The 12,652-nt window shown below is 42.5% G+C and overlaps 1 protein-coding gene across 2 annotated transcripts in view; it reads left to right on the top strand.

Moving 5' to 3' along the window:
• The window catches only part of scube3 (signal peptide, CUB domain, EGF-like 3), a 74,533-nt gene that overhangs the window by 24,229 nt on the left and 37,652 nt on the right, over positions 1–12,652 (top strand). For both annotated transcript variants that reach the window (XM_063463897.1, XM_063463898.1), the window contains exon 4: positions 7,752–7,886. In XM_063463897.1, coding sequence (XP_063319967.1) covers positions 7,752–7,886 — 135 coding nt within the window. The remainder of the gene's footprint in view (positions 1–7,751; positions 7,887–12,652) is intronic.

Consider the following 12,652-nt stretch of genomic DNA (forward strand, 5'->3'; position numbering starts at 1 on the left):
CACTTAACGATTTGCTGTGAAAGAGACTCTGCATGCGGGCACGAAAGACATCATGCTCGAATCAGCCCCACATTTACTTGATGAACTGCATGTAATGCTGGGATTAAGCTACACTGGAATGGAAAACACTCCCATCTTTAGATCGATAATTAACCTGTCCTGACTTGACGATGCCCTCCTCTTTCCTTCAGTCTTACTGTCTCTCTTTCTCTCTCGCTCTCTGTCTCTTTATCACCCGTGCGCTTGTATTTACCATGTAAAGCCGGGTTATTTTCCAAACCATTTAATAATGGCATTCAGTTGTGCGTGGATCATTTGGTGTGCCTTGCGTGCAGGTGTGTAATTGCGATACATTGTTTGTGTGGCTGCTGCTGGCGCATCAAACGGAGTTGCGTCCATCGATCCCTTTGATATAATTTGTCATAGTGAAACACACACGATCAAACACAGAGAGAGCTTTCAAGTTTCCTTTTTTTTTATTATTATTCTGTTGCTTTATTCTGCTGCCATGTTTTATTTTTGTTTTTTCTCGCAAGTGACCCGTTTGTAAGTGGGCAGAGACTTCTTTGAAAAGCTTGAGATTTGTATCAGAAATTCTCTTGCATTTCTTTGAACGATCGATCAATTATTAAATGAATAAATATATTTTTTTGATCTCAACATAGCCAAGAGGGTTTGAAGACGGACTGAATTGTGTATATGCAGCTGTCAACTGCAAATCTCAGCTCTTGTCTTGAGACCTTGAAGTGCTCTAAAGACTGCTTTTTCTGGAGAATTTAATTCATTCTAATACCCGTGCTCTGCTCTGCTAAGGGAATAATCCTCAGCACAAACAGAGAGAGGAGAGGAAGAGGAATCGCGGAGGTTTCATCTTAAGGCCCCCAGCTTCCTCTTCCAGGTTTAAGCTCCTTTTTGGCCCCTGAGAAAAGATTAGTCCCCTTGGCCCTGGAATGGAGAGCCTAAGCAGCTGGTTCCCAGACGAGGTCAGAGCCTCAGAGCCCTTATAGACCAGATGTGCCCGAGGCCACAGAAGAGGAGACACTCACCTGATCCTCAAAAGTTCACCGTGAGTTTAGAGTCTGAGATCTTTAAGGTGCTCCCTTTGGATTTACCTCATGCTATTCCTCCACAAAGCTCCAGCGATTTGATTTGATGTTTTTGTTTTTCTTCCCATGGTTACAGTGCACTTTAAACTCCCACAGGAGATTTCAGGTCTCTAAGGTTCTTCTGCAGTCAGTAGGCAATAGTGTGTGTGTGTGTGTGTGTGTGTGTGTGTGTGTGTGTGTGTGTGTGTGTGTGTGTGTGTGTGTGTGTGTGTGCGAGTGTCACCTCAGGGACACCGGTTAGGCCAGCGCACATGCATCCCTGTCAGCGTCTTCTTTGTTTGCTCTCTGGCGCACGTGCCACAGAGCTCCTTGTAATTGGATGTGTTGGCAGCATAATGACATTGGGCGGTGGCAGAAGGCAGCAGAGCATGAAGCAGAACACTGCCTTGTGTGCCTCACTGGGGACGCTCTGGTTTCTGAGGTCTCCCTCATCTGCCCTAACCCCACAAAGATGTCAGAAAGTCAGCAAGGTGGAAGCGATGCGATATCACAGCGTACTGCTCCTGTCTGTCCTGAGTGAGATGCCACTGTTGTATAATTTACCTCAGAGGGAGCTATTGTACCTTCTCAAAAATCACAGGGAGAATAAGTGAAGCATATAAGAACTCGATTACATCTTTTATAACTGTCACGGCTATTATCTCGCAGAGGTGAGGGAGGGGTGCTTTTTAATCACTGCACCTCTTTCATGGCAAGGCTGTAAAGGATTTCTTGAGTCTGAGGAAAAACAGAGGAATCGGTGTCAATTTAATCCAAAACACACATCCTCTTTACAATGAAAACCAGATGGAGGACCGCTATTAGTTCCCCACTGTAGCACCAGCGTCCCCACATTTATGACTTATGTGTTTTGGTTAAGGTCCTACAGAAACCAAAATGCACTCTTATCTTTGCTAGTTCATTAAACTCTCTCAAGAAGCATGATTCCATGTGTATCTGCATAAATACTCCTTCCTTAAAACCACAAATGATAACGTTTCACTTCTCTCTGGAGCTAATACACCCAAATAATGATATTTCTATTGCTCCCAAGAGTAGGCATGCCACAGTCACAAGCATCCCGAGTGTGACTCACTGGGAGAAACAAAGGCAGGCTTGAAATAGACATTACAAATGTTTGACAGAGCACCATCAAACTGCAAAGGATAAGTGTTTGTCATCGTGTTATTTGCTTTTACTCATCATCCTGTTCTGTCAGACCAGAACATGTTCATCCTTCTTTCTGTAGAATTGATTATTATTTTTATTTTTTTTGTCCAGCTCCACATACTCCCCACACACAGCTTAGCATGCTATGTTCCTTTGATTTTTATTGACCAACACTGATTTGATTTGTATTGATTTGGCAGAGCTCAATTCCCCGGGCAATCTATAGGGAAACGAATGCCCTTTTACTTTAACCTTCCCCAAAGACGTAGCTTGAACTGTAACACAAAAGCAATGTCATTACAGCCTTGAAAAGAGCTTTTGAAGGACCCTTTTGAAGTAGCAACTGAGGAAAGGTCGTGTCATTTAACACTGTTTAGTGTTTTGCTAAAGGCTGTAATTGTGTAGCGACGTTGTTTTCTGCTGCTTACATAGATGACAGGAAGCGTTTCCATCAAACAAAAGTGTCTGAGTTGTCTCTTGGCTGAACCACATCCCCATCTATGTAATCCTTTGGGATCATACTGCAAGGAAAGCTAATGAAACAGGAGGTTTCAGACTGATGTATTATTGACCAGGTCCTGATGGAAAAAGGTGGTCATCAAAGACCTTCACGCAGATTTGCATTGCAGCCTACTAAATGCTTTCCGTAAGTGCATTGGCCACTCTTCCAATGCAGTGAGGATAACCTCCAAACCCCTGACACTGACATAAAATACTCAACACTAGCTTGGGTTTACTACCACTTTTAACTCCTGAATGTGTAGCAATGAGTCAGGGCAATGATTATCCGTTTAACCCCTCAGTCATGAAACCCAGGGGGCGTTCAGGACCATACGGATACTTCTTGTGCTTAGCACTAACCCTCCTTGACTTCTTGCTGCAGATGCAAATATCCAGCTTTCTCCCCAGCGAGAAGTCACTTTGCTTTTGTTGTGAAACAGACAGATAAGGGCTGGGACGAGAGAGTCTCTCCATAGCTCAGAGGAGCTGGAGTGATGAGCTAAAGGATAGATTTGAGATTGGTGAATTAGCTATCGCCCACTCTCTCTCTCTCTCCACTCTCAGGATTGTTCAGTCCCATCCACCATGAAATGAACAATTCCAGCTGAGCCCACTGGCAGGGCTCTAGGGGGAAACTCAAGCCTGTGATTGGTCTTAGGGATGTAAGCATGCAGCAGACTGGGAGCCATCAGACATCATGGCAGGCCCTCTTGTCTCCTTGGCATAGCAGTGTCCATCCAAACATTTATCCTGGGGTTTTCTTTTTAAAATACTTCCAGACTTGTTTTGGAGGAGCAGACGAACACCGTTAAGCATGATCTTAGCTCATAGATTTTCATTTAGGAAAGAGCTCGGCGGGTGATTGGATCTGAAATCTAAGTCTGTGCTTTGTTTGCAACAATGGTTACCTGGGAGACGGGTGAAGTCAAAAAGGTTCTGAATTTAATCATTGCTTTATTAGCTTTGTTTATGTAATGGCATAAAAAATCAAACCTTGCTGCTGATTTAAGAATGAAATGCTATAGTAAACAGAATTAATTCATGTTTGCTTAGCAGATGTGAATCAGTTAGCTGTATTGAAACAGTGCGTCGGGAGGACAGGAAGAGCTGGAACTAATAAATTGCTCAGTGCTATAAGCGTTTAAGGCTTCCACCCTGTCATGGTCAAACACATTTCTGGTGATTTAAGAGATTGTGTGCTCTGCAGATGAAAGATCAGGACTTCCTGCATTATATCAATTTGGAAAAACTCAGCTGACAGGTGCTGGAGTACTGCTGAATGTGTGCAGCTTCAGCATCTGCGCCTTCAGTTTGTCCTCCCAGACTATGTTCAATACTGGCGTCATGGTCACTGCTAAGTCAAGTGGGTTTATGATTGCGCTGTGCCACTGAAGTCCAGAAGCAACATAGAAAAATAGGAAATCCTGTAATCCTGTTTGAAATGAGAAGGGATCTGGTTTTAATTGAAGCTGGCTGTGGATGTGCCACTCCTTCCCCACTGATTCTCAGTCAAGCCAAGCTGATTTCTGCTCATCTATGAGAGCAGCAAAGTCTGCTCCTGCAGCCCACCAGCTGTTGCTGCCCATTGCTGCACATGGCCCTGTTTTGCTGCCTTATTAAAAGAGTGCAAGCCAACTCGACTCCTGTGAATGAATTGTGCAAAGAGGCCAATGTCTCTCCATTCATCTCCTTGTCTCTGGTCTTCCTAGACTACAGAGCCAGCTCTGTTTGATTCAGATAGAGGCCAAGGACTGGGATGGATACATGGACAGCCCCACAGATAGCATTTTTTTTTTTTCCACACTGCCCGCTGAAATTAAAAAAAAAAGAAAAAAAAAGTCTTTGTCAGCAATAATGTTCCAAAAACACTGAACCTTTACAAAACGAAGAAGGAAAAACATATTTCTTCAAAAAAGGGGGTTCAGAGGTTTCTGTAAAGCAGCCAACATGTTTACACGACTTTAAAGCTCTGTGCAAGGCCAAATGTTATATATACAGGCAGAGCTATCTGAGAAACCAACGGACATGGCCTCCGCAAACACAACCAATCTCTTAATCTCTCTCAGTTTGAGCCCTCCTTTCTCCTTCGTCTCCTAAAGTGAAGGAAGGATGGAGCGGAGACATGTCTCATTTTTCAGAAGGAAGGCAGCCCTTTTAACTTGATTAAGACTTTTTTTTTCCTGCCCTCTCTAGAGAATTTTTAAAAAAATGTTTTAAGTCCAAATAACATGAGCACTTCGCCTGGCCATGCCAGAACCCCTTTCCGCTTGGAAATATTTGCTTTGGACGCCAGCCTTGCCCAGCACACAACACAGGCAATTATGGGAGCTATTTAAACAGGAGAGATCTACTGACAGACGACGCCTCATTTGGAAGGATGAAGGAATCAGGAAATTAAACCTTCATTGATGCGCTGATGGTATGGAAGGAGAATTCCCACAGGTCCTCGAAGACTGGTTGCATATCTCATGGGCATTTTGCGCATGCATCCAGGACTGTTGTATTTATGTAGCCTTTATATGTCCGAATTTTTGGTGTGTGTGTGTGTGTGTGTGTGTGTGTGTGTGTGTGTGTGTGTTAAAGGAAGAGAGGAAAGGGAAAGAAACAGAAAAAGAGACTTTTGCATATGTTTGGACAAATTTCTCTGTGAGTTGTGAAAGTTTTTTTTGCTACGTGCTAACAGTTTATCTGCAAAGGCGCAGCTGTAGGTTGCCGGCTGCTTTCGTCAGCTCAAAGGTCTTCCCTCTGTCGCTGCCACTTTCATGATGAAGAGATGAGACCACGAGGTCAACACCAAGCAGCCACATAGTTGAATGAAATCCTCGCCAAGCTTTTCATAAATTCTCCATCTTTTACTCTTGAGTTTAAGCCTAAATGTGAACTTTCCTGTAAAGTTTGTTTTTCAGATAACGATGCTTCACCTGGTTGCAGAGTAATGTTTTTACCATCAGTCTTAACTGATGTGACACATTGGTTTTTTTTTTGTTTGTTTGTTTTTTGCTTTGTTTTTTTGTTTTAGCGGAAAGAGACATTTTTGCTCATGGAATGTGAGGACAGGACAGCACACTTGGCAAGCTGACGAGGTTCATAAGTGCTACCTGCCACTGACCTACTTATAAGCCCCAGAAGTTTCCATCTAGTCAGGTGCCACTTTGTGTTTTTGTACACCAGTGAATCCAAGTCTGTGAGTGGAAATAGAAGAAAAAAAGAAAAGTTAAGTTTAATTTCTAGCTCTTCCCGTACTGAGAATTCCCCAGAAAGGAAACTTAATCCAGAGGCCTTCTCAGACTGGACAAATAGACAGTAAATTAGTTTCGCATGACGGTTTAGTAAAAAAAAGGCTTGTATATACAGCAGATTTTTAATGGATTGAGCAGAGGAATGGATAAGGTTCCAGCGTGGTCAGTAGAAAGGGACCAGGACCCCAAATCTCTGAGGGAAAGGAAGAATATGGAGTGTCATCTCTGCAACTACACCTCAGACACACAGAGGGCAACAGGAGCAAAGCTCTGCTGCACTCCAGGCAAAAATAAGCAGCAAAACATGACATACAAGCTCCGTTATTTCATTTGTGTCACTTTTAATTTGTTTCTTTTGTCAAGAAGAACAATGAGCCTGGATGGGAGTTGTATATTCAGAAAGAACAGCTGGAAGAGTACAATTTATTACCAATGAAAGTAAAGTCAGCAACTCCTGCTTGTGGTCAGTTTCTCTTTCTTTTTGTGAAAAGAAAGGGAAACTGACACCTTTGTAAATGCTTTGCTTTCATATGTCCTTGTAGTGCAGCTCCTCTTCACCTCCCCCAAAGCAAAAAAAAAAAAAAACCCCTGCTCTCTACTCTTTCCATCTCTTCTTTTCCTCACCATCCTCCCCCCACCTCATTCCTCCCTTTCTCTGCATTCCTCCCGTCATGGGGCTGACAGACACTCGTCATCAGCAGGTACTCTGGCCCAGGTGGATCAGGTTTCTCAGTTGCCAAGGGATTGTGCTGCATGTGCATTTTTACGGCTTAGTGCCGCACAGTTGGAGGTTTTTAGTGCAACTCTGCTGTGGTGTCATGTCAGATAACCATTATGACAGATTCAAACTCTCAGCTTAAGACAAACTCTTGTATGACATTTGCACTTAAATGATAACTTCAGGTTTTTTGAGAGCATCAAGATGTTTGAAATTAAAAATTATATATTTTTAAATTAATTCTTAGATAAAATATGATATATTTTTTAAGCCCTGCTAGTGCTGCATCTGTAGAGACAATAAAACTGGTACAATCTTCACGATCCCAGTGTATCTCAATGTATTGCTTAACTTTTTTCTTTCTCTACATATGATTTTTGAGGCGAATTAAATGTTGTGCTTGTGTTTTTGTCCTCCTTGCCCTTATCATCTGGTGAAAATTGAGATTTGTCTAATACTTTGATTACCACATACCTACAAACTTTTATTCTAACACAGTAAACAAAGGCAGGGAACATGGTAGATATAAAATGCTAACTATCACCATTCTTACATTGTTACTTTTGACAATTTACTAAAAGCATTTCTGTGGTTCAGTTACAGCCACAGAAAGAGAGCTTCAAGTATGGCAAGAGACACTAGTTGGATAATTACTAAAGCTATATTTGTGAACCGTTTTCCACTGAATGACTATTATGATAAGCCAGAGCTAGTTACAGGGTGACAGTATTACTTCAACCCCTGGAGATAAATGCAAATGTGGGACAGATGAGGCGCATGGCTGTAGACTCTTCTTCAGTAAAAAATACAGTTAAAATCTGAAATTTCTGTAATATTTGTTTAGAAACCTTTAATTTTACAGAGTTATACTCTTAAATAGGCAATAGTTGTTCACATACATATCATCCATGTTCGAGTTTCCCATTTGTTTATTAAATGGGTAATGATTTCCCAGATGACTTGAGACAATCGTTAATCAGGTAATTTTTGGTCTGTCTTGTAGCACTCTTGTTAATTTTGCTTTGTGTCTCCTGGCAGATGTGGATGAGTGCTCTGAAGGCAACGGCGGATGTCAGCAGATATGCGTCAACATGATGGGCAGCTATGAGTGCCGCTGCAGAGAGGGCTTTCTCCTGAGTGACAACCAGCATACCTGTATCCAAAGGCCAAAAGGTTACACACACACACGCACAAACATGTTGTTCAATAGTGAAACGTTGTATATTACCATATGTGGTGACACCTCATGTTAAATGCAAATTTAAAGTTATTTTTGGATGTTGTTAAGCCTCTTTGTGACACGCGATGATGGTGAATTTGAGGCATTTTTAATCATGAGAAAAGAATCAGTCCTGACAGGTCTCAGTGAAAAAGGGTAAGTCAAAGTCTGAAGGGAAAAGAAGAAGAAGGGATAAATCACTTTTTGCTTTTTACCCACCCTTTCAAATTGAGCCAATCTAGTGCTTTGCAGCTTTTTAAGGTATCTGTGGCATGAGTGGCTTACGGGGGGACTGTGAGCACAGAAAACAATTAAAGGTATAGCCTGGGGCTGACACACCTCTTGTTTATAGAGCGTTCATTCCTGTGGGATGGAGACATGACAGAAGAAGATGAGCCAACCAGCTCTGAGGCTTAGTTACCAAACTCAGGGGCACTGCGGACATACATACATTTATAACACCATAGCTCTGTATCAAACAAAGTAATCCAAATGCTAACCGACTCTCTGTGCAGTTATAGTAAAACTCGCAGCAGTGAGTGTTTCTTTGACCTCCAGACTTTATCTTTGGATAGATTAACACAGGGAGTGCTCACACATTGATTTAGCTGTCAGCCCAACAGCTGGTTTGGATACTGTCGGCTTGGGTGTGCTACCAAAGTAGAGAACTAACCCAACTTGAATATAATCTGTGTTGAGCACCCTGCCCCTGTAAAGGGTGACGCACAATTCGGCTGCATGTAGTTACACAAAACGCATACCTGTATTCCAGGGGTATTTATCCAGCTGTCTGAGAGATTCCTTAGTTCTGCCAAACTGGGCTGGGTCTGTGTTGGATCTTTTCTCTCGTTTCCTGGGGTTTGGAACAACACCTTTTATCCAGAAGGTGCAGACAACACGTCCAGCGGGGTCGGTGACCTCCTCGTCCCTGTTCTGTCTCTTGTGAGACGCCTGCCTTTGCTGGGAGTCATTAGATTGTGCTGTTCCTAATTTCCCCGGATGGTGAAATGAGGATCTTGGAAGTCTGGTTTATGAGCTCAGTCTGGCCTAGTGAACTGTCAGTGTTTACATTTCATAAACGTAGTGTTTTTTGAGTGAGGTGAAAAGCCGGATCATGTGTTTCAAAGGCCTACTACTATATAGATGCAGAAACAGACGTGTGAGCACCAGTCCGTTCTTGCCCAGCTCTCTCTCTTCTGTTGTTTATTCTTTCTTTCTTTCTTTTGTAAATGCACCTCGTTTCTGTCGATCTCCCCTTTTAATATTAATATAATCTTTATTGCTTACAGATGAGACCCGTTTGGATCTAGAGATTAAAGCTGCCATAAATCTACAAACTTCCGATAGTGATCAGATAGACGCCTAGTCATTGTTTCATTACTTTTGGAAGTCAAAGAGACAGAACAGCTACTCATCTGCTTATTATTACTGCTCTTATTACAACAGTATGTGTCTGTAGGAAAATGCAATTGGTGAGGAAGTGACTTTGCCTTGTTACAGGACAAGAACCCCACAGAATTTCAGCAAATTTCACCGTGCTCGTTTACAGAAAAATTACACACAAGTTGCTCAGGGGAAAAAAAAAAATGATTGAGAAAATGAAAGCTGATTTAATCACCCAGCCAAGCCAGTTTAAATGCAACCCTCCATCCATTCAACCAGCCCTTCTCTTAAAGAGCAAAGCCTGGGGTGCAGTTTGCTCATGAGCTTTATTGTTCTCATTAAAAAGACATCAGCTTTCCATTTCTTCCATTAATGGGTCAGGTGTTCCCTAGGTAACTTCTACCAGTTTTTCCAAGGACAGCGCAGACCTGGACACTGCAGTGCCTTTCTCTACCGGTCTGTTTCCCCTGCTGGTAGCGAGCCCTTGTTAGCAGTGAGCCTGTGCCAATTAGGCAGCAGGGGTCTGCCAGCCTCCCAGCTAATGACAAGGCTGCTGCTGGCCTGTCTCTTATTAGACCTGCCCCTGCCCCCTCAGCAGGAATAACCATGACCAAGTGAAGGCTCCATCGTCTAGCTGTAACAGTTCATTTATTCTCCCCAAACATTTCTTCCAGTCAAGAAATAAAGCTTTTCAAAGGCCAGCCAAGGTGCTTAGTGGTTGATAGGAATGCCATTTAGGTCAAGAGGGCTCCACTGCTCTGCGTTTGATTTATTATCTCTTTTATATAGGAGGATGACAGGGACGTATGTGCGTGAGATGGGATCCAGCACATTGGAATTCAGGAATTTCAGTCTCAGTCAACCCACACATCCATAATTTCAGCCTCATACATTTCTGAATATCCGGTATGGCAATTACCTTAAGTGCGCACTGATGGTTGGTTATGCAAGTCATGTATAGTGCTTTGAGTATTCAGTATATTTATCTTTAGTTCTGAATACAAAAAACAGGATACACGGGATTTGAAAGTTGACTCATCCACTGGTAGGAAATGATTGAGAAATGGTGCAGCTCAAGAAGCAAGTTGAACCGACACAAGTTAGCAGGGTGATGTAACTTTGAAAAAGAAAATGAGCCTTCTGAATCCAACGTCTTGTCACTGCCAATCAGTGTGATGATATAAATGTGGTTGACTATGCCATGAAAGCTGCAGAGCGGCAACATGGAGTTTGAAAGTTCTCAGTAGTCTGATGATTAGGTTCCAGAGTGTCTAAAGCTCATTGCGCCGAAAAATTTGATTACATGAGCCCTGAGGCTTTACTGTCACCTTTCACTGCTGAAGGAGACTGTAATAGACTGTTGCACTTAAGTCTTCAAAGTGCTCAATCAGAAACAGATGAACATGCATTACCTCCAAGCAGAGTTTGCACTCAAGAAGAAAATGTATCATCCAAAAATTATCTTGTAATGGAAAAGTGATCATTTAAAAAAAAAAAAAAAAATATGGGCCACGTTTACACATTCCATTCCATTTCATGTTCCAACATGATTATCAAATCAGCATTTTCTTATATCATATTAGAAAGAATAACTGAGCAATTTCTTCTAAAACTGTATCTCACCAGTCACCTGATTGGTGATGTTTTTTTGTCTACAGTAGAGCTTTTCTGTCCAGGAAATGTTTACTTTGCCAGTGAAAACCTCTTCCTATGTTTACAGCTTCCATTAGCTTCCCGGTTTGGCTTTTTCCCTTTGCGCAGCTAATCTCTCTCTCTCACGTTTTCTTTCTCAGATTCAAATAGTTACACAATAATCGTCACATGCACATACAGACTTGCATGCACAGGAAGGCAGGTTAATAATTTCCAGTTTTATTCCGATAGAGGCACATCCTGACATGTCCTTTTTTAACATTTAGATGCAGATTGTGGTATGTTGACCTCAGAAGCGTTTATGTGCAGGCTAAAACTGCAACACAATAAGGAGTTTTCTGATAAATTAGCTCACGTTCGTAATATTTATATTATATTCTCAGTTAGTGTTCCTCCAGTTTGAAACGAGGCACAGAGTCCTTGAACCCTGTTTTATTGCTTTTGTGTTTACATAAATGGATAAAATAACCCAAGTTCCTTGACTGTAATATCCATTTATCAGGCTGTTTCACATTTTAATTTCATGAAGTAATGCGCTGATAAAGGGCCAGTTTCCATTGTTCCTGTGATGCGATGCTTCTTATTTAAGATTGCAAAGAGAAATTCTTTATGCGTCCATTTGTTTTTGTAAAAGGAAAGTTTGTATGCTTTTAATATATGTTTATGTAACAGTGGTTGTCCCATTGTGCAGAAGCCGACACGGTTCTTTCATGATTGCTCTCGTGGATCTCAGTGGGTCTGCCTGCCTGTCTGTGCATTGGCCGCAGAACTGTTTTTACAAGTGCAAAAGTCGCTGCTTCATTGCTCTGCAGCCCAACCGTATAACCAGGCTCTTTTCCTATTCTAGGGAAGTAGAGCAGAGACTTCAAGCTGCACAGATAAAGACATACGAACACTTTTGTGTGTGTGTGTCTTTCTTTCTGTTCCTTCCCTGTTCGTTCCTTTCTCTTCCTCTGCCTCTTTCCTATATTATCTTCCCACATCTTAGCTATTTGTCCAGACTTTCACAGGACCCATGCCCTTCCTCCCTTCCATCCCCACCCTTTAACAAATATACATCAGTGGCTTGAGCTTCAGCAAATGTTGGCTGCCTTGCCACCGAATTCTCTGAACCTCATTTGAGACGGGCATCCTTTTTCCTCGTGGGTTTGTTGAAGGCCATCTCTAAGCTGGCCAGCCCAGCTCGCTGGTGCGGACTGCCAGAGTGCCAGTGGGGTTTTTCCACTAACATTTGGCTATCATGGGCTTAACCAGAGGGCCAGACTAGGCTCTGCAGAGACAGATGCCTTCTTCAGCTGCCTCTTGCTTTGATTTTGGAGAGAATTGGGCTTTGTAATAACATACTGTATCTCACGCCTTTTGTATCTCCGTATCAAAGAAAGCCTGCAGCCTGGATGTGCTCTGCTGTGTTGTCTGTTCTGCTGGGAGGGTGCCTGGCTCCTTTGGGACTGCATAGTGAGGTGACCTTGATAGAATGGGGGAGGAGTGAAGGGGAGAGTGGCACATCCACAGCAGGTGCTGCACAACTGTGTGTGACACAGATGGGCCGACACTCACAAATGCATGTGCCACATGCATACATTATGCAAATACACCTGTGTGTCAATGCATCCACATACCTTAATAGACGTACGCTTACAGGCTCGCACGCGCACACACGGTTTCCTCAAAATGTTTTTTCTAC

Source organism: Pelmatolapia mariae, linkage group LG20, assembly GCF_036321145.2.
Source record: "Pelmatolapia mariae isolate MD_Pm_ZW linkage group LG20, Pm_UMD_F_2, whole genome shotgun sequence".
Lineage (NCBI taxonomy): Eukaryota > Metazoa > Chordata > Actinopteri > Cichliformes > Cichlidae > Pelmatolapia > Pelmatolapia mariae.